The sequence below is a fragment of the Perissodus microlepis genome, chromosome 14 (genome assembly GCF_051167445.1).
Source record: "Perissodus microlepis isolate ML-2025 ecotype Zambia chromosome 14, ASM5116744v1, whole genome shotgun sequence".
Lineage (NCBI taxonomy): Eukaryota > Metazoa > Chordata > Actinopteri > Cichliformes > Cichlidae > Perissodus > Perissodus microlepis.
Genome location: NC_140474.1, coordinates 13,840,854 through 13,857,334, shown reverse-complemented (window position 1 = coordinate 13,857,334; position 16,481 = coordinate 13,840,854). Strand labels below are relative to the sequence as shown.

At 43.9% G+C, this 16,481-nt stretch overlaps 1 protein-coding gene across 1 annotated transcript; it reads left to right on the top strand.

Moving 5' to 3' along the window:
* The first annotated feature begins 10,170 nt into the window (after nucleotides 1-10,170).
* LOC146373587 (extracellular calcium-sensing receptor-like) lies at nucleotides 10,171-14,900 on the top strand. The gene is made up of 9 exons (XM_084950095.1): nucleotides 10,171-10,280; nucleotides 11,302-11,596; nucleotides 11,738-11,824; nucleotides 12,054-12,323; nucleotides 12,559-12,771; nucleotides 12,855-13,130; nucleotides 13,452-13,676; nucleotides 13,779-13,902; nucleotides 13,990-14,900. Exons 1-9 carry the CDS (start codon nucleotides 10,171-10,173, stop codon nucleotides 14,898-14,900), a joined length of 2,511 nt encoding a protein of 836 aa, XP_084806221.1.
* Nucleotides 14,901-16,481: the final 1,581 nt, after the last annotated feature.

Sequence of the window (16,481 nt, the reverse complement as noted above, 5' to 3'; positions counted from 1 at the left end):
CCCCATCACCACCATCATCATCACCACCACCATCATCATCATCCTCATCAATACCATCCTAATACCAACACACACGCCCCTCGGGGGGTCACCACGACCCACGCCCCGAGAACAGGCGGGCGCACAAGGGTTAAATTACACAATTGAAAGCATATGTGTATGGTTTGTGTCTTTATACACAAGCACTCATATATATTCAAACAATTTAAAAAAAACTATTCATTTACCTGTTACTACGGCACACCAAATCCGGTCATTTGTACTTGCTGGCTTGTGTAGCCACTAGGTAACAAAAGCTCAACACTGCACCTAGCATTCTGGAGCACTTCTGTTGTGTTTTGTACGTGTTTTGTAGTTTTTACCTGCTTCTGAGTTTTTACGTGTTTTGGAGTTTGTACGTGCTTCGGGGTTTGTACGTGCTTAAGAGTTCGTACGTGTTTTGAAGTTTGTACATGCTTTGTCTCTAGGGGCCACCGTAAATATACTGTAGTGGGTCAGGGCTGTTCGGGGTTCTGTTTGTACAGTTATGTTTTGTTTATGTTGCCATAGTGACAGGTGACGCCCTCTCGCTGCGACGGTGTGTCCTTCCGGGGTCAGAGGGCGCCCTGTGTTGTTGTTGTTGTTGCCGCGCTGAGCAGTTAGCTAGCGGCAGTGTTCTTCTGCAAATGTGAATAAACGGCTGTGCTCCCTGGCTAGCTCACGGGAAGCAAGACCAAACGATACCTCCGTCTCCTCCTTGTCTGAGCTCGCCACATTGGTGTCAGAAGTGGGATAGCTCACCCTCGCCGTAATGGAGAGAGACATTCAGAGGCTGGAGCAAGCCGTCGAGGAGAACATTCCCCGCTTGGGAAACTGGCGATGGAAGAGAGAGGATGTGAGCGGCCATGTAAGTCCCCCGACGGGTCCCGATGGTGCGAGCGCACCGCGGCGGCGGACCGTCGCGACAGATGCTAGGGCAATGCTTCATGGGCTACCTCTGCCGACCCACACGCCGAGCCCCCAACCGCGAGCAGTTATGCCTACCACGGCAGTTAAGGTACCGAAATACAACGGGCTAACCCTGTTAGAGCCCTACCTCTCACAAGTGCGGCTAGCCGCCAGACATAGTGGCTGGAGCGAAGAGGAGACTGCTACACACCTAGCACTAGCATTAGAGGGAGATGCACTGCAGATACTCCTTGACCTAGCCCCGGCAGAGCAGCATGAGCTCCAGGCCCTCACCGCGGCACTCGAGAGGCGATTCGGGCAGCGGCACTCCACTGATCAGAGCAGAGAGCAGCTAACCAACCGGAGCCGTCGACCAGGGGAGAGCCTGGGCACCTTTGCAGCAGACGTGTTGCTGTATGCTCGTCGTGGCTACCCGGAGTTTCCAGCAGCGGCCCGTGAGGAGCTTAGCCTGCATGCTTTTCTGCGAGGACTTTTCCCAGAGCGACTACGCCAACACGTCCGCCTGGCCATGCCTCAGACCCTCCGTGAGGCGCTCCTTGAGGCTGAAAGGGCCGAGCCGGTGCTCACCTCGCGACCTAACCAGCAGGTGCCCCCCCCAAACTACCCCCAAATCAGAGCCGCAGACTGCGACGGGGAGGGGGAGGTCGCCGAGATGTCCCAGCTGCAACCCTCGGTGCCCCGGAGGCATCCTCGTCGACCAACCGACCGCTGCTACCGGTGCGATGAGCCTGGCCACGTGGCGCGTGACTGCCCAGCACCAGCCCCGAAGACCGGAACTACGCAGCCTCAGGGAAACGAGGAGGGAGCGGTGTAGCGAGGGGACCACCGCTCCAGCTTCCTGCCCCCCTCCAAGGACGATGCACAGTGGTGGGCCGAGTTGGGCACCTCAAGGGACTCCACCTGAGCTGCTGTGTTGAGGACCAGCCATGCCAGGCCCTGGTGGACACGGGGTCTACCATTTCCCTGATACGACCTGGCGTGCTCCCTGAAACATCCGGGCCACTGGTGAAGGGTTGGTTGCCCACAGACACCCAGCTGATGACAGTGACGGGGGAGAAAACTGTTATGCGGGGGAAGAAACCGTTGCGGATCCGAGTGAAGGATCTAGAGCTGGTGCACGACTTCTGGCTCGCCGACATTCAAGACCAGTGTATCATTGGCCTGGATCTGCTGAGCCGTTGGGGGCCTGCGTCGACACCGCAAAGCTGGCTATCACTCTTGGCGCAGAGACTTTTGCTCTCCAGCGCGGCCAAAAGCAGGGAGCGGGGACCAGACGAGACAGGCGTCGGGCAGCTGCCGCTCAGCAGATTTTGGATGCCGGTGGCTCCGGGTCATCTCCACTCGCCTCAGCCTCAGCCTCTCAGCCTGACAAACCTCCTTCGACCGAGACCATCGAGGCTGTTGATGACCTTTGGCAGCGCAGCAGCGTAGGCCTCAACGTCGACCAGCGCCAGCGGTTGAGGTGCCTCCTGGACGAGAATGTGGACATCTTTGCCGCCAGTGACAAAGACTGCAGGCAGACGAGTCTGGTCCAGCACACCATCGACACCGGCTCTGCTCAGCCCATCCGTCTGCGCCCACACCGGCTGCCCCTCTCGAAACGGCAGGTAGTGGAAGAGAAGATCCGTGAGATGGCTGCGGCTGGGGTGATCGAGCCGTCCAATAGCCCATGGGCGGCACCCGTGGTTCTGGTGGGGAAGAAGGATGGCAGCCCGAGGTTCTGCGTGGACTTTCGCCGTCTCAATGCAGTCACCAAGAAGGACTCGTACCCGCTGCCGCGGATCAACGAGGCCCTAGATTACGTTACCGGCTCCAGTTGGTTCAGCTCCCTCGACCTACGCAGCGGTTACTGGCAGGTGGAGCTAGCCCCCGACGCAAGGCCTAAGACTGCATTCACCATTGGACAGGGGCTGTGGCAGTTCAGGGTCATGCCATTTGGGCTCTGCAATGCGCCAGCGATGTTTGAGAGGCTGATGGAGAGGGTGCTCGTGGATATCCCTCGTAGCCGCTGCGTTGTGTACCTGGATGACCTGTTGGTGCACGGTGGCGACTTCGACAGTGCACTGTCTCACCTGAGCGAGGTCTTGACTGCCATCCGATGAGCTGGGCTGCGGCTCAACCCCGCGAAATGCCACCTGTTGGCGAGAGAGACCACGTTCTTGGGCGATGTGATCAGCGCTCGAGGTGTCGCCACTGACCCCGCAAAAGTGGCTGCGGTCCGGGACTGGCCGACTCCCTCGAACGTCCAAGAACTGCGGAGCTTCCTGGGCCTAGCCTCCTACTACCGTCGGTTCATCAAAGGGTTCGCGACAATGGCCAGCCCCCTCCACCGCCTGACTGACAAGGGACAGCTGTTTGGCTGGGGGGATGCCTGTGCTGTGGCTTTTGAACAGCTGAAGGAGGCCCTCACCAGAGCCCCAGTCCTGGCCTACCCCGACGCCCGGCAACCTTTCATTGTGGACACTGATGCTAGCAATGTAGGGGTCGGGGCGGTCCTTTCCCAGCAGGACGAGGCTGGAGAACGGGTGGTGGCGTACTTCAGTCGTGCCTTGGGGCGAGCCGAGAGGAACTACTGCGTGACCCGGCGGGAGCTGCTGGCCGTAGTGCTAGCGGTGCGGCACTTCCAGCCATATCTGCACGGCTGCCGGTTCCTCCTGCGCACTGACCATGCATCTCTGACTTGGCTCCTGAACTTCAAACACCCAGAAGGGCAGGTGGCCCGCTGGCTGGAGGTCCTTCAGGGCTATGACTTCGAGATCCAGCATCGGCCAGGTCGACAGCATGGCAACGCTGATGCCCTCTCCAGACGGCCCTGCGTAGCCGTCGAGTGCCGCTACTGCCTGCGACAGGAAGAGCGGGCCCAGGAGGTGCTGGGGGTGGCTACTGCTCAGGCCACAGCCGGCGGAGGGGGGTGGCTCCCATTGACAACGCAGCAGCTGAAGCGGGAGCAGGAGGCCGACGCGACGTTGGTTCAGGTGGCCCCGCCTGGATGGGGGTGTCGGGACAGGAGCCCGAGGTGAAGGCCTACTACTCCCAGCACAACAATGTGGAGACCCACGACGGCCTCCTGTACCGGAGATGGCGGGCCCCCGGTCAGGGCAGAGATCTCCTGCAGCTGTTGGTGCCTCGGTCGCTGCGGTCGCAGGTGCTTGAGCTGGTCCATGGCTCGGTGGGGGCAGGACACTATGGGAACGCCAAAACTCTCCGCCTTTATTTTTCAACAAACAGACGGCTGAAGCTGTGTTCAGCTTACCGCATCGTATGTCTGTTGGACGGAAGGAGCTTTAAGTAATCTGGGCGCTACAGCTTTAAGCACCTGCACACTCTCCAGCGGGCGGCAATCACCCTCTGGTAGACGATCACTTTTTGGCACAACACCTGGAGCTAAGGGGGAAAAACAATCGCATGAGTGCTGCTGTTTGGCTGAGGAAGAATATAGCAGTCATGGTAAGCCAATCACACGACCACTTTAAGATGACAAAGCAACAAGGTGATATATACCAGTTTTTAAATTGTGTTGATAGGCCACATAAAACCAGAGTCATGATAATCAATATATATGTGGTGTTTTTCCTGAATAGTTTCACCACGTTTACTGTCTAAGGACAGCGCTAGCAAGCACTCTCTGCTTATGACCAAAAAATAAAAAAACAAAACAAAAAACAGCCCGTTCGTTTTGGTGAAAAATGTACCATGTCAACCAATCAAAAAATGATATGGCAACATAACATTTGGTTGTTTAGGAAGAGGGGGAAGTTTTGAGAGTGAGAGATTTGTGACGTTTAGCATGTTTAGAGTGTGTTGTCTGTGTTGTCTTGTGTAGTTAGTGTGTAGTGTTGTGGATAGTTTTGTGTTGTGTGGCATCTTATTGAATGCAGAACACCTGCTTGCTATGTAAATAGTTTGAAATGGTTATTTTTTTTTTTTAAAAAAAAGGGTAAAAGGTAAATGGCTGCAAATAACTTTGTTGTTTGCAAAACTTGTGCATAGGATTTTAAAATTGACAATTTATATTTGCATTTAAAATTATGAAATATGATTCAGTAAGCATGTTTGTGGTTGTTACAGTAAAAAATATAACTTTCTACTCAGATTTTATGTTTTTTGTCTGATTTTAGATCAATTGTGTTAATACAGTATGTCAAAATGACAACATAACTGTAAATTCAGACACGTGAGGTTGTGCTGAAAAGAATGATACCAAACAAGGCAAAGTAAATAATTTTTAAAGGTGAAATGTAGAGGTAAAATCAAAAGTAGTGAAAAATGGCCAAGTATACCCTGGACCCCAGAGGGTTAAACATTTTTTTTAAGGTAACACAATAGTTACTTTTCAAATAATTAATTACTTCTAGAATTTTGTAACTCAGTTACTAACTCGGTTACTTTTTTGAAGAAGTAACTAGTAACTATAATTAATTACTTTTTCAAATAACTTGCCCAACACTGCCCATGAGTAAATTTGCTAATAATGTTGGTTGAAGCTAAGAGAAAAATTATAGCTCTGTTTTAACGGCACCCTCCTCAGAGTGCAAATGCAGTGATTCATCTACTCATACCCATAACAGAAAGAAAGAAAGACAGTAGCCTATGTTCAGAAAAAAACAAAAACATTGTATTTAAATAAAAAAAAAACACAATGGTATGGAGGGAAACAAAGAGAAACTGGCTTCTTTTTTCCACTATGATATATATATATATATATATATATATATATATATATATATATATATTATAGTGGATATATATTATATAATATATATATTTACAGTCCGCTCCAGTGTTTATCTGTCTTACACTCTTGACCAAACAACAAGTACAAAATTAAACAAAAAGTAAGTTAAAAATCAAAATGTCTCTTCCAGTGAACATTAAACAAAGATCTCAGATAGAAAGTTAAGTCTTTTGTGTGATTTGGCGCATAATCCAAAAAGTAGCTGTATTAATACTGAAACAAACAATAAAAGAAGGTAAAATATTCCCTCCACACAAAACGTATATAAATTCCAAATGCACAAGTCAGTCCATGAAGGATTACATTGCTCCGCCCATCAAAAAGTCACCTGCGTGAATATATTGCCTATTGTCATTTATTAGACTGACGATTGTGGGTTGGAAATTTGGGTTGGGTTGCACCACTGTTAATTCTATGAGTGGTTTCAGTCTCAGTAGAAACAGTCTCAGACACACAGAAAACATTCATAACATCACTGTCCTTGACAGATCTGTTGACAAATGGATTTGGACCAATAAGACTTACTGAATCAGTAGGACGGGTCATGGTGTACTCAGATGCTAAACATACAGGCTCAATTAAGCCCTATCCGTCAGAGATTGGTTCAGGGCCTACACGCACCAAAACATCTGTGGTGTTCAAACTACAATTGTCTACTTGACAGTGTTGTAATTCAAAATAATTCTGTTTCAAATTAACATGATAAATATCTAAATGAACAAAGGAAACACTGGTGAGTTCAGAATAAGCGTGGTTATTCGGTGGTTCAACTAACAAAGAGACAGATAATTCAGGTCCTGATCTGGGTTTTAACCAAACCAACCTTGGCGAGGTGTTCCACGCATGTCCTATCAGCATGAGGCCACAGGACAGACCCCAGACACAATACAGAGATTATTTACTTTTGGGGAAAATGATTACTAGATTCACTGCTAAAATTAAGTTTCCTCAGTCCCAAAGCAATGAATATTTTCATATTTTTTGCTAGTTTGATTTTAAAAGAGAGAAACAGACTATCAACCAAAAGTCCAGAAAACACAAGGAAATTTGAGGAAATTTGTCCCACTCATCTTTAAACGAATTCTCTAAATCGTTTCAACTTTCTCCACATTTTCTCTAGAACTTAGGTCTGGAGAGTGGCTAAGACACTTCATGACTTTAACCCTCTAGAGTCAACAGATGTGCCCATGGACCACATCCTAATTATCAGAAAAACAGCCCCAAAACACACACACACACACACAGCCATGCTTGAATGTGGGGATGGTAATCAGTATCAGTACCAGGCTTCAGTATCCCCACAGATGAGCTAGAGAAGGTGGCTGGGAAAAGGGAGGGTCTTATTTTCTATGCTGAAACTGTTGCGCCCAATCTTTGCTTCTGACAAAAATTGGATAGTTGGCTGGATGGTGCTCTATGTCAAAGGACAGTTACATATCTTCAGTACTCCAGTGCTGGCTATTCCAGGAACTGTTTCACGAGTTTCATGTTTCATAAGTCAAATGTATATATATATCTATATCTATATCTATATAGATATAGATATAGATATATACGTACGTATGTACGACACATCAAAACAAACGGTAGTAAAAGTACGGGAGGATACATCATAGGCAACAGTTTTACTCTGTGATGATTAGCTTACCCCTGTGCCAGTCCTGAGTTTCCCTGCTGCCAGCTCATCAAAACAATTTCTTGTGTATGTTCTGACTCCTGCTTAAACTGGGCTTTCTTTGTCTAAGCTTGTCCTCATAGCTTTGGTTTCTGTGCCTGAGCTGGCCCGGTATATATTGAAATACAGCAGTCCACAATATGTGGTTTGGTGCTGCAGTCTCACATCCCCACATCCTTTCCAGCTCCAGAAAGTGAGCTGCCTGACATCATAATGATGCCTTTTACTGGACCTTTCTACTGCCGTGACTCGAGAAACACTGCTCTCTCCACTGGCAATTTGGAGAGAGTCTTGCCTCCTCAGCTTAAAAATGAGACACCAGAAGGGTTCACTTTGATTTCTAGTCCTCTGGGCCACTTCATCTGTAACCATGTGCCCTGCCTTGTTGTTGCCAGTCTTTGCCTAAATCACCACCTTGGCTGACTGAGTGCATCTGGTTTGGCTTCAGATGGGCTTTCATTTCCACTACTGAACAACTGCTCAACTTCCAGAGAGGTTTCTTAGCCCAGTTTTGCCTACAGGCTATGCCCCTGAACTTGGTCATCCCTTGGACTAGCCCTCAATTCTGCTTTGCCCTCAGGACACTCTTCCACATCGACTAACTTTTCCAGTTTCCTCTTGCTCTTTGCAGTCAGCTTCCTACCCATGCACTGTGTTTTTTGATGCCCTCAACTGTTTTATTTTCTGTTTCAACTCAGTTTTAGAGTGGAAGCTTTTAATATGGCCTTTTTGAACACAAATCTGTAACAGTCCCTGTTCAGCCGCCAGTTTGTAACAGCAGTCTGCCGAGGAAGAAGCGGCTAGCAGGTAGGGGTGGGCGGTATAAACGATGTACGATAGAAACAATATAAATTTGGCCAATGATAGAGATTTTGACTATACCGCTCTACCGCGATAGCGCATGTTGATGATGTCATCAAGCTGCGCCTGTTTTGGCCGAAAGCGTCGCAGCGGCTACAACCATTATCATCTGCAAATTATGCCGGGCGACAGTCATAGCAAAGAGATGAAGCACTTTTGAAATATGGGGAAAGACAAAAACTGCACTTCCTCCACTTCCGTAACATTGATTCATTAATGTTGAATTCTCTTGCAGCTTTTCCATTCCCATGTTGTTGCAGTATATTAATAACTAACCTCGTATTGTGGATGAATAATCTCAGTTGTTCTCCTGACTGAAGTTTGCCCCGTGTATAGCATCCTGCTATGCAATTGCATTTGTCCCTGACCACCAGAATCCATCACGTTAACTTTTATCGAGTGGAAAAAAAGTTGCCGTTCATCCTCCAGCTTCACTGTGCTAATGTTATGCTAACACAGCTGTGTCGCTAGCAATCACGTAGCACAACATTATATACCAGGTAGTCCAATTTCAGTAACCCTGCAAACGCCACTGCTGTTTAGTTTTCTGTATTCATTTATGTTGGAAGTGGTAGCAGAGCTGTACGTTTTAATTAGTTTCAAAAATCTCTCAGTCAGAACATGGTATGTTATGTTTAGGTGGAAACTAGCGAGCTAACTTCCTGTTAACTTCTAACTCCGTTAAATTTAATAAATTCTGTTTTAATGGATGCCTGAATGTTAAACTTAATTGTTACACCTGGTAAAGCAGCAACGCTGATGACTTTATTAAAGATGAAAGAATTTAGACGGTTTTTAACTCTGTGTTCATTTGACTTTGGGACCTGAAGTGGACGAAGTTTTGGACCCAGATTACTCCGCAAAGCTCCTCACTACGGCAGCCGTAATGCTCTGACAATCCATCAAGCAGTGTGGCTTACCAAAGTTGTACTTAAACATTTTTTAACAGATTTCTGCACGCCAAAATCGGTTCGAGGTCAGTAAGCACAACCAGAATTCATACATAAGGCACACTCTCGATTTCTGAGAAAATTAAAGGATTTTAAGTGTGCCTTATAAATATAAATAATAATAATATAATAATAAAATATGTTATACAGAAGAAAATAATATATCGTGATATATATCGTTACCGCACGTGCTTCAAATTATACCGCGATATGGATTTTAGGCCATATTGCCCAGCCCTACTAGCAGGTCCAGCGGGCATGTTGTGCGGAGATTAGCTGGATAACTCGAGGCCAGTCGGTTAAATCGAACAACAGACCTTTATTTGATGTCAGCAACATAAGACCATACAAGCCAGGTCTCCATGGCTCTACATACATGTGCGGGAATGGGTAGGCGCCCATGCCAGCCCGTTACAATGGTGAGGTCTCTCTCGGAACAGACACGAGCAGCATGTAATGGCTGCCACACTATACTCACACACCCAGTAGGAGACTCCCCCAGCTACTACAATAGCAGGACAACCCCCCCTAGTGGTGCTATAACACAATAAGTGTTGTTATAAACCTTGGTATAAATTAAATAAGATTTTATGTGATTTGGTCTCCATTCTTCCTTTATGACACTTATAAACACAAAAATAAACAAAACAAAAATGTTACTCTTCAGCGATTTTTTGCTGATAACTAATTAACTCACAGTAGTAAATAATTAAGTTACTGGATAGAAAAACAAAATGTCTCAAATGGCAAGTCTTTTAGGCCCCACCCATACTCACCCTTCTTCCTTAATGGGTGGTGTGCAAGATTAAACAACACAAAATGTCAATAAAAGAGAATGACATAAAAATAAAACCTAATGACTGGGATCAGTAATTCAGAAAGCTGTCATGAGAACCAATTTGCTCTTGCTTGTTTTGCTGTCTTGCTACTTTTTCTCAGTCATATCCTCTTCTCAGTTTTCCCTCTCATGTCAGTTACAGGGACAGTTTGATCTAAATGGGATGTACAAGACTGGAGATGTGGTTCTAGGGGGACTGTTTCAAATCCACTTCTTTTCAAGTGTTGCTATTCAGTCTTTTACTTCACAACCACAACAGCCTACTTGCAGTGGGTAAGTATGACAGGAAAACAGCATAGAAAAAGAAAAAAAAAAGAAATGAAAATTATTGTAATGGAAATATGGGTTTTTAATTCATGCCTAAGGTAACTGTACTTTTCAGTTTAAAATCGTTCAGGATAAATGCATGTATCTTGAATTATAAATTTATATTTGTTCATCAAAATATCCTGTTAATTGTTATTCAGTTTCTTTATTTGTCTATAAAAATAAGAAATTTTGCCACATGTAAAGTATCTTAGATAAATATCTACTGTTGAAACTTGTTCGATTTGGGTAAGAGAAGTAAGCAGACTGAATCCAGGTAGGTGCCAAAAATAGTGATCTTTATTTACACACTTGCGCAGAGTGTGGGAAGAAACTTGCAACAACAATCTTACAATCTTCAACGAGCAGACCGCTCCCCATCCTTATATTACCCTGATGACATCACAGTTAGATCTTACTGGAAATGATAACAGTTCCCCACACTCAAAAAGTTCTCCTTATATAGACATCAGATGCTACTTTAGAGACAAACAAGTATGTGATATGTTGTGCCACTTTGTGAGACTGTGTGTCCAACCGAGAGACTGTCCTGAGACGACCTCCCTGTTCTTAATACGTGCGGGTGTGAACTTGCGTATTTTCCATGACTCTCTATGTGCATGTTGGTGTAGGCCTGAATATGTGTGTAGGTGAATGTAGAAGGCCCTACTGGACCCACAGCTTCGAGAGGTGTGAATACAATGATATGGATACCATTTGCAACAGCTTAAGCAGATAGAAAGAATGATAGAGAACAACAATAGACTAATTAAGGTGATGATAATATGCATACATTAATATTTTGCTCAGATTACCATAGATATAATTCAGAGATTATTCTATCAACAGATTCGACAATGATGAATGATTGATCAATGATAGTTCTGATTATAAATTGTCACCATAAGAATACAAAATAAAATATCTCTTGTCCACACTACCTTGATGAAAATGTATTTTTTCAATAATTAACCTTTTCTTGTCTTAGTGTTTATGCCCTAGGATTTAAGCTCGCACAAACCATGGCCTTTGCTATTGATGAAATCAACAGAAACTCAAACCTGCTACCAAATGTGACTCTGGGATATACTCTGTATGATAGCTGCCAAGAACTTGGAATTGGATTCCGTGCAGCATTATCATTAGCCAATAGTCAAGAAGAGAAAATTATATTAAATGATACATGTTCTGGAAATCCTCCAGTCATAGGGATTGTGGGTGATCCGTCCTCTACACCTTCTATTGCCATCTCCAGCGTCTTAGGTTTGTACAGAGTACCTATGGTAAGTTTTCTGCTTGACCATGTAACAGTTTTCTTTGATTGTTTTCATTTAATAGCAAATGTAGAGCCACTTGTACAAAACAATGCATGACAAAGTTAAAAAACGTTGGATATCACTGCATATAGTCTCTATTTTTAACAGGTGAGTTATTTTGCCACATGTTCCTGCCTGAGTGACCATCAAAAGTATCCATCCTTCTTTAGGACGATCCCAAGTGATGCTTTCCAGGTGAAAATCTGTCAACAAAGTTAAAATGGAAAAGCTAATGAATTCTGGTTAAAGAAATTACGTGCTTTGCAACAATATACTTACAACGACGCAAAATGGTTTTTTTTCAGTTACAGTTTTTTTATATGAGAAAAAGCTAAATTGCAACCATGAAGCTGTGGTGTGCATTGGAAACTGATGCAAAAATAATCATGTGGAAAATTGTTCTTGTTTCTTCATTTACACTTAGGTACGTGCTATGATTCAGATTCTAAAGCACTTTGGCTGGACTTGGGTAGGTCTGCTTGTCACTGATGACGATTATGGACTTCATGCAGCAAGATCCTTTCAGTCTGAGCTGAGTCTTTCAGGTGAATCTTGCCTGGCCTACACCGAAGTTTTGCCCTGGAACAAAGACACAGATGAACTCAGGAGGATTGTTGATGTGATGAAAAAATCCACAGCTCGAGTTGTCATTGTTTTTGAACATTACAGTCGCGTGATAAATCTTATGGAAGAGGTTTGGCTTTACAAATCTTTAATTATTACTAGTTTCATAGGTCTGAATCACAAAAGTATATTGTGTGAAACATGTGTTACATCCTATTTGAATGAGTACAGAAAACCAGTCATTCAGTTGAAGATGAATAATGACTTCAATTGCATGATAATGTCACTAAAGAAGTTGTAGTTACAATATCACTTCATAGATGGTGTAGGTGTGTGTATGCTATTAGGTGTAATCTAATTCACAGGTAGTGAGGCAAAATCTAACTGGCATACAGTGGATGGCCAGTGAAAGCTGGACAGTAACAGTACCTGATGTGCTCCAAACACCTCAGCTTATGCCATACCTGGGTGGTACACTGGGCATCGCTATTCGTCGAGGAGAAATACCAGGGCTCAGGGAATTCCTGTTACAAATACGTCCTGATCTACATCACAACAATAGCTATGGAAATAGCATGGTGGGAGTTTAACTTTTTAATATGGTAGTTGGAAGAATCGTATATTTTCATGATGTGTAAAAAACAATATTAAAATATTTCAGGTGAACCAGTTTTGGGAATTTGCATTTCAGTGCAGATTTGCACCAGCTCCAGCAGGCTGGCTGGAAGGTGGAGGTGCAATATGCACTGGACAGGAAGATCTAGAAAATGTGGACAATGAGTTCTTGGACGTTTCCGACCTGCGGCCTGAGTATAATGTGTACAAAGCTGTTTATGCACTGGCATATTCGCTTGATGACATGCTGAGGTGCAAGCCAGGAAGAGGTTCTTTTAGTGGGAACAACTGTGCCACTTTGCAGTCACTGGAGCCTTGGCAGGTGTGATATCATTTTACACTCTGTTTATAAATTCTTTGCTTTAAAATTACTTTCAGGATAGAATTTACCACAGAATTTAACATGTAGGATTAAATACAATGTGATAATATTAACTATGAAAAAGCTGGAGTGAGCTCAACAGATTTTCCGCACTCCCCCCAAAAATTAGCAGTTGATATATTTAGATCAGAGGCATGTATGCATGAATCATTACTAGTGATGTAATATTCTATTTGATTATTTAATACTGGATGCCATACTAGGTTACTTTTCACCTCAGTGTAAAAAGTAATTTATTTATTATACTTTCCTTTTTAACAGCTTATTTATTACTTGGAAAGAGTGAACTTCACCACTCCATTTGGTGATCAAGTGTCATTTGACGAGAATGGTGATGTGGAGCCAATTTATGATGTGATGAATTGGTTGTGGCTCCCTGATGGAAGCACTAAAGTTCAAAGTGTGGGTGAGGTTAAGGGGTCAGGTGAAGGAGACAAACTCGTACTTGATGAAAACAGAATCTTCTGGAACTTTGAATCGAAAAAGGTTAGATATGAGTTTTAAAAGTTAACTTTTGGCATATGCCCAGTATATATCAGTGTAAAAGCTAATTAACTCATAGCAAAGCTATTTAATTTCATCCTTAAGCCACCTCAATCAGTGTGTAGTGAGAACTGTCCTCCTGGTACCCACATGGTGAGAGAGAAGGGGAAACCCCAGTGCTGTTTTGACTGCATCCCTTGTTCTGAAGGAAAAATCACTAATAAGAGCAGTACGTATTTTTCTTTTTGCATGACATATTTAATTTCATTATTATGAAGAATAATATGCATTTCACCAATGTTCCCTTTTTTATCAGACTCCTTGGAGTGCACCAGTTGTCCAGAGGATTTTTGGTCAAACCCCCAGCGTGACCACTGTATTCCTAAGAAGACAGAGTTTCTCTCCTATCATGACCCTTTGGGCATTTGTTTGACGGCAACCTCCTTACTGGGAACACTTATATGTGCTGTTGTTCTGGGGATCTTTATCTGCCATCGCAGAACACCTATAGTTCGTGCCAACAATTCAGAACTTAATTTCCAGCTATTAGTGTCACTTAAGTTATGTTTCCTTTGTTCGTTGCTGTTTATCGGACGACCCAGGCTGTGGACATGCCAACTCAGACACGTAGCATTTGGGATCAGCTTTGTGCTGTGTGTCTCATGCATCTTAGTAAAAACCATGGTTGTTCTGGCTGTGTTCAAAGCCTCCAAGCCAGGAGGGGGAACCAGTTTGAAGTGGTTTGGTGCAATGCAGCAGAGAGGAACAGTTCTGTTTCTTACATCTATTCAGGCAGCCATCTGCACTACCTGGCTTGTCTCTTCCTCTCCAACTCCACATAAAAACACCCAATACCACAATGACAAGATAGTGTATGAGTGTGCAGTTGGGTCCACTGTTGGTTTTGCAGTGTTATTGGGCTATATTGGCATGCTGGCTTTCCTCAGTTTTCTAATTGCATTCCTGGTGAGGAATCCCCCTGATAGTTTTAATGAGACCAAGCTCATCACATTCAGCATGCTGATCTTATTTGCTGTGTGGGTGGCCTTTGTTCCTGCTTATGTCAGCTCACCAGGAAAACTTGCAGATGCAGTGGAGGTATTTGCCATTCTTGCTTCAGGTTTTGGACTTTTGATCACACTGTTTGGACCCAAATGTTACATAATCCTGTTGAGACCAGAGTTGAACACAAAGAAAGCTGTTATGGGTCGTGGCGTTGAGTCATAAACAGTTCACTAATTTCAAAAGAAAGAAAAGAGAAAAAATTCTCTCTCCAGTTTTTCTCCAGACAGAAAAAAAATGTGTATTTAAATCAATTTTATATTTCTTTTAAATCTTGGCGCTGGTGTCACATGATTGCAAATGCACAAATACTGTGATTCATTCTACTTTCATTTATTTTTTTAAGATGCAGCTAAAGTACACACTAATCTTACTCCCAATATGTAATTACCTACTCGTTGATGCTTACTCGTGAAATTTAACCCCAATTTAAACATACAGATTGTTGATTTTTTTTTTGTTTATTTAATTTTAAAAAAATTGTTCCCATGAATCTACATTTAGTAGTGTTCAATTACATCATCCAAACAATTTCTGCATCCTCATGAACTTTGAATCAATCCATTAAAAATACATAGGAGGTGGATCTTCCCCCTTCACCAGCTTGAATAAAGTGGATATCGTTTTTCACCTAATTGCATTTTATGTAAATAAAGAGAGAGTGGGCACAAACATAAACACAAAAATTTTTTGACACATTTGAACAGATATTTTTTGATAAACTGGTGAAAACAAAACAAATGGTGAAAATAAGTCTCCTCCAAAGGGGGGCTGTGCTGTCCTTTAGAGATTGGGTGAGGATTCTAGTCATTCAAGAGGGACTCAGCCTAGAGCTACTTCTCACCCACATCAAAATGAGCCAGTTTGATTGGTTTAGGAATCTGAATAGGATGCCTCCTTGGTGAGGTGTTAAAGGCATGTTCAGAAAGAGGCCCCAGGGAAGACTCAGGATATACTACAGAGTTTATATACTTTGGGGGAAATACTTATTTGAATCACTACTGAATTTGTAAGTTTGCTCTCTTCCAAAGAAGTGAGCAAACTTACAATCCAGAAAACACATTACTTAAAAGTCATAAATTGATTTGCATGTCACTGAGTGAAAAAAGTATTTGATCCCCATGGCTTAGGTCTTGGTGGAAAAAACCCTTGTTGGCAATCACAGTAGTACAATGTAGTCAGTCACCAGGTTTGCACACATGTCATGAGGGATTTTGCCTCACTCATCTAGGTTCAGAGGTTTCAGCTTTCTCCACATTTTCTCTAGAACTTATTCTGGAGAGTGGCTAAGACACTTCATGACCTTAACCCTCTAGACTCAACCAATGTGTCTACACACCATATCTTCTTAGCAGAAAAACACCCCCAATTTATAATGTTTCCACAGCTATGGCTGAATGTGGGGGGTGGTAGAATTTCGTGGTGGCATTTGGTGGAAGCATCGCTGTCCTTTTTTGACACATTGCTGAGCTGCTCCATGTTTTCTCTGTGGCAGGTACCCAAAACTGAGAATGTACGTTTAATATACGTTTAAGCTAGCTAGCCCTGAGATTGTGTATCCTGAGTTTTTTTTTCTGGTACACAAGCTACCCTCTCCTGTGACTGGGTGTCCTGATCCTGTGCTGGCTACTCCAGGAACTCTTTCAGAGTTTCATGTTTCATAAGTCAAATGTATTTCTATTGCACTTTTAACTCATAATAGAAATATGCTTTAAAACGATAGGAGTTCCCAGTCTTCCACAGACA

Coding starts and splice junctions, on each gene's coding strand:
- LOC146373587 (XM_084950095.1), top strand. CDS start 10,171: ATGTACAAGACTGGAGATGTGGTTCTAGGGGGACTGTTTCAAATCCAC. Junction 11,597..11,737: donor GTTTGTACAGAGTACCTATG/GTAAGTTTTCTG, acceptor TATTTTTAACAG/GTGAGTTATTTTGCCACATG. Junction 13,131..13,451: donor AGTCACTGGAGCCTTGGCAG/GTGTGATATCAT, acceptor CCTTTTTAACAG/CTTATTTATTACTTGGAAAG.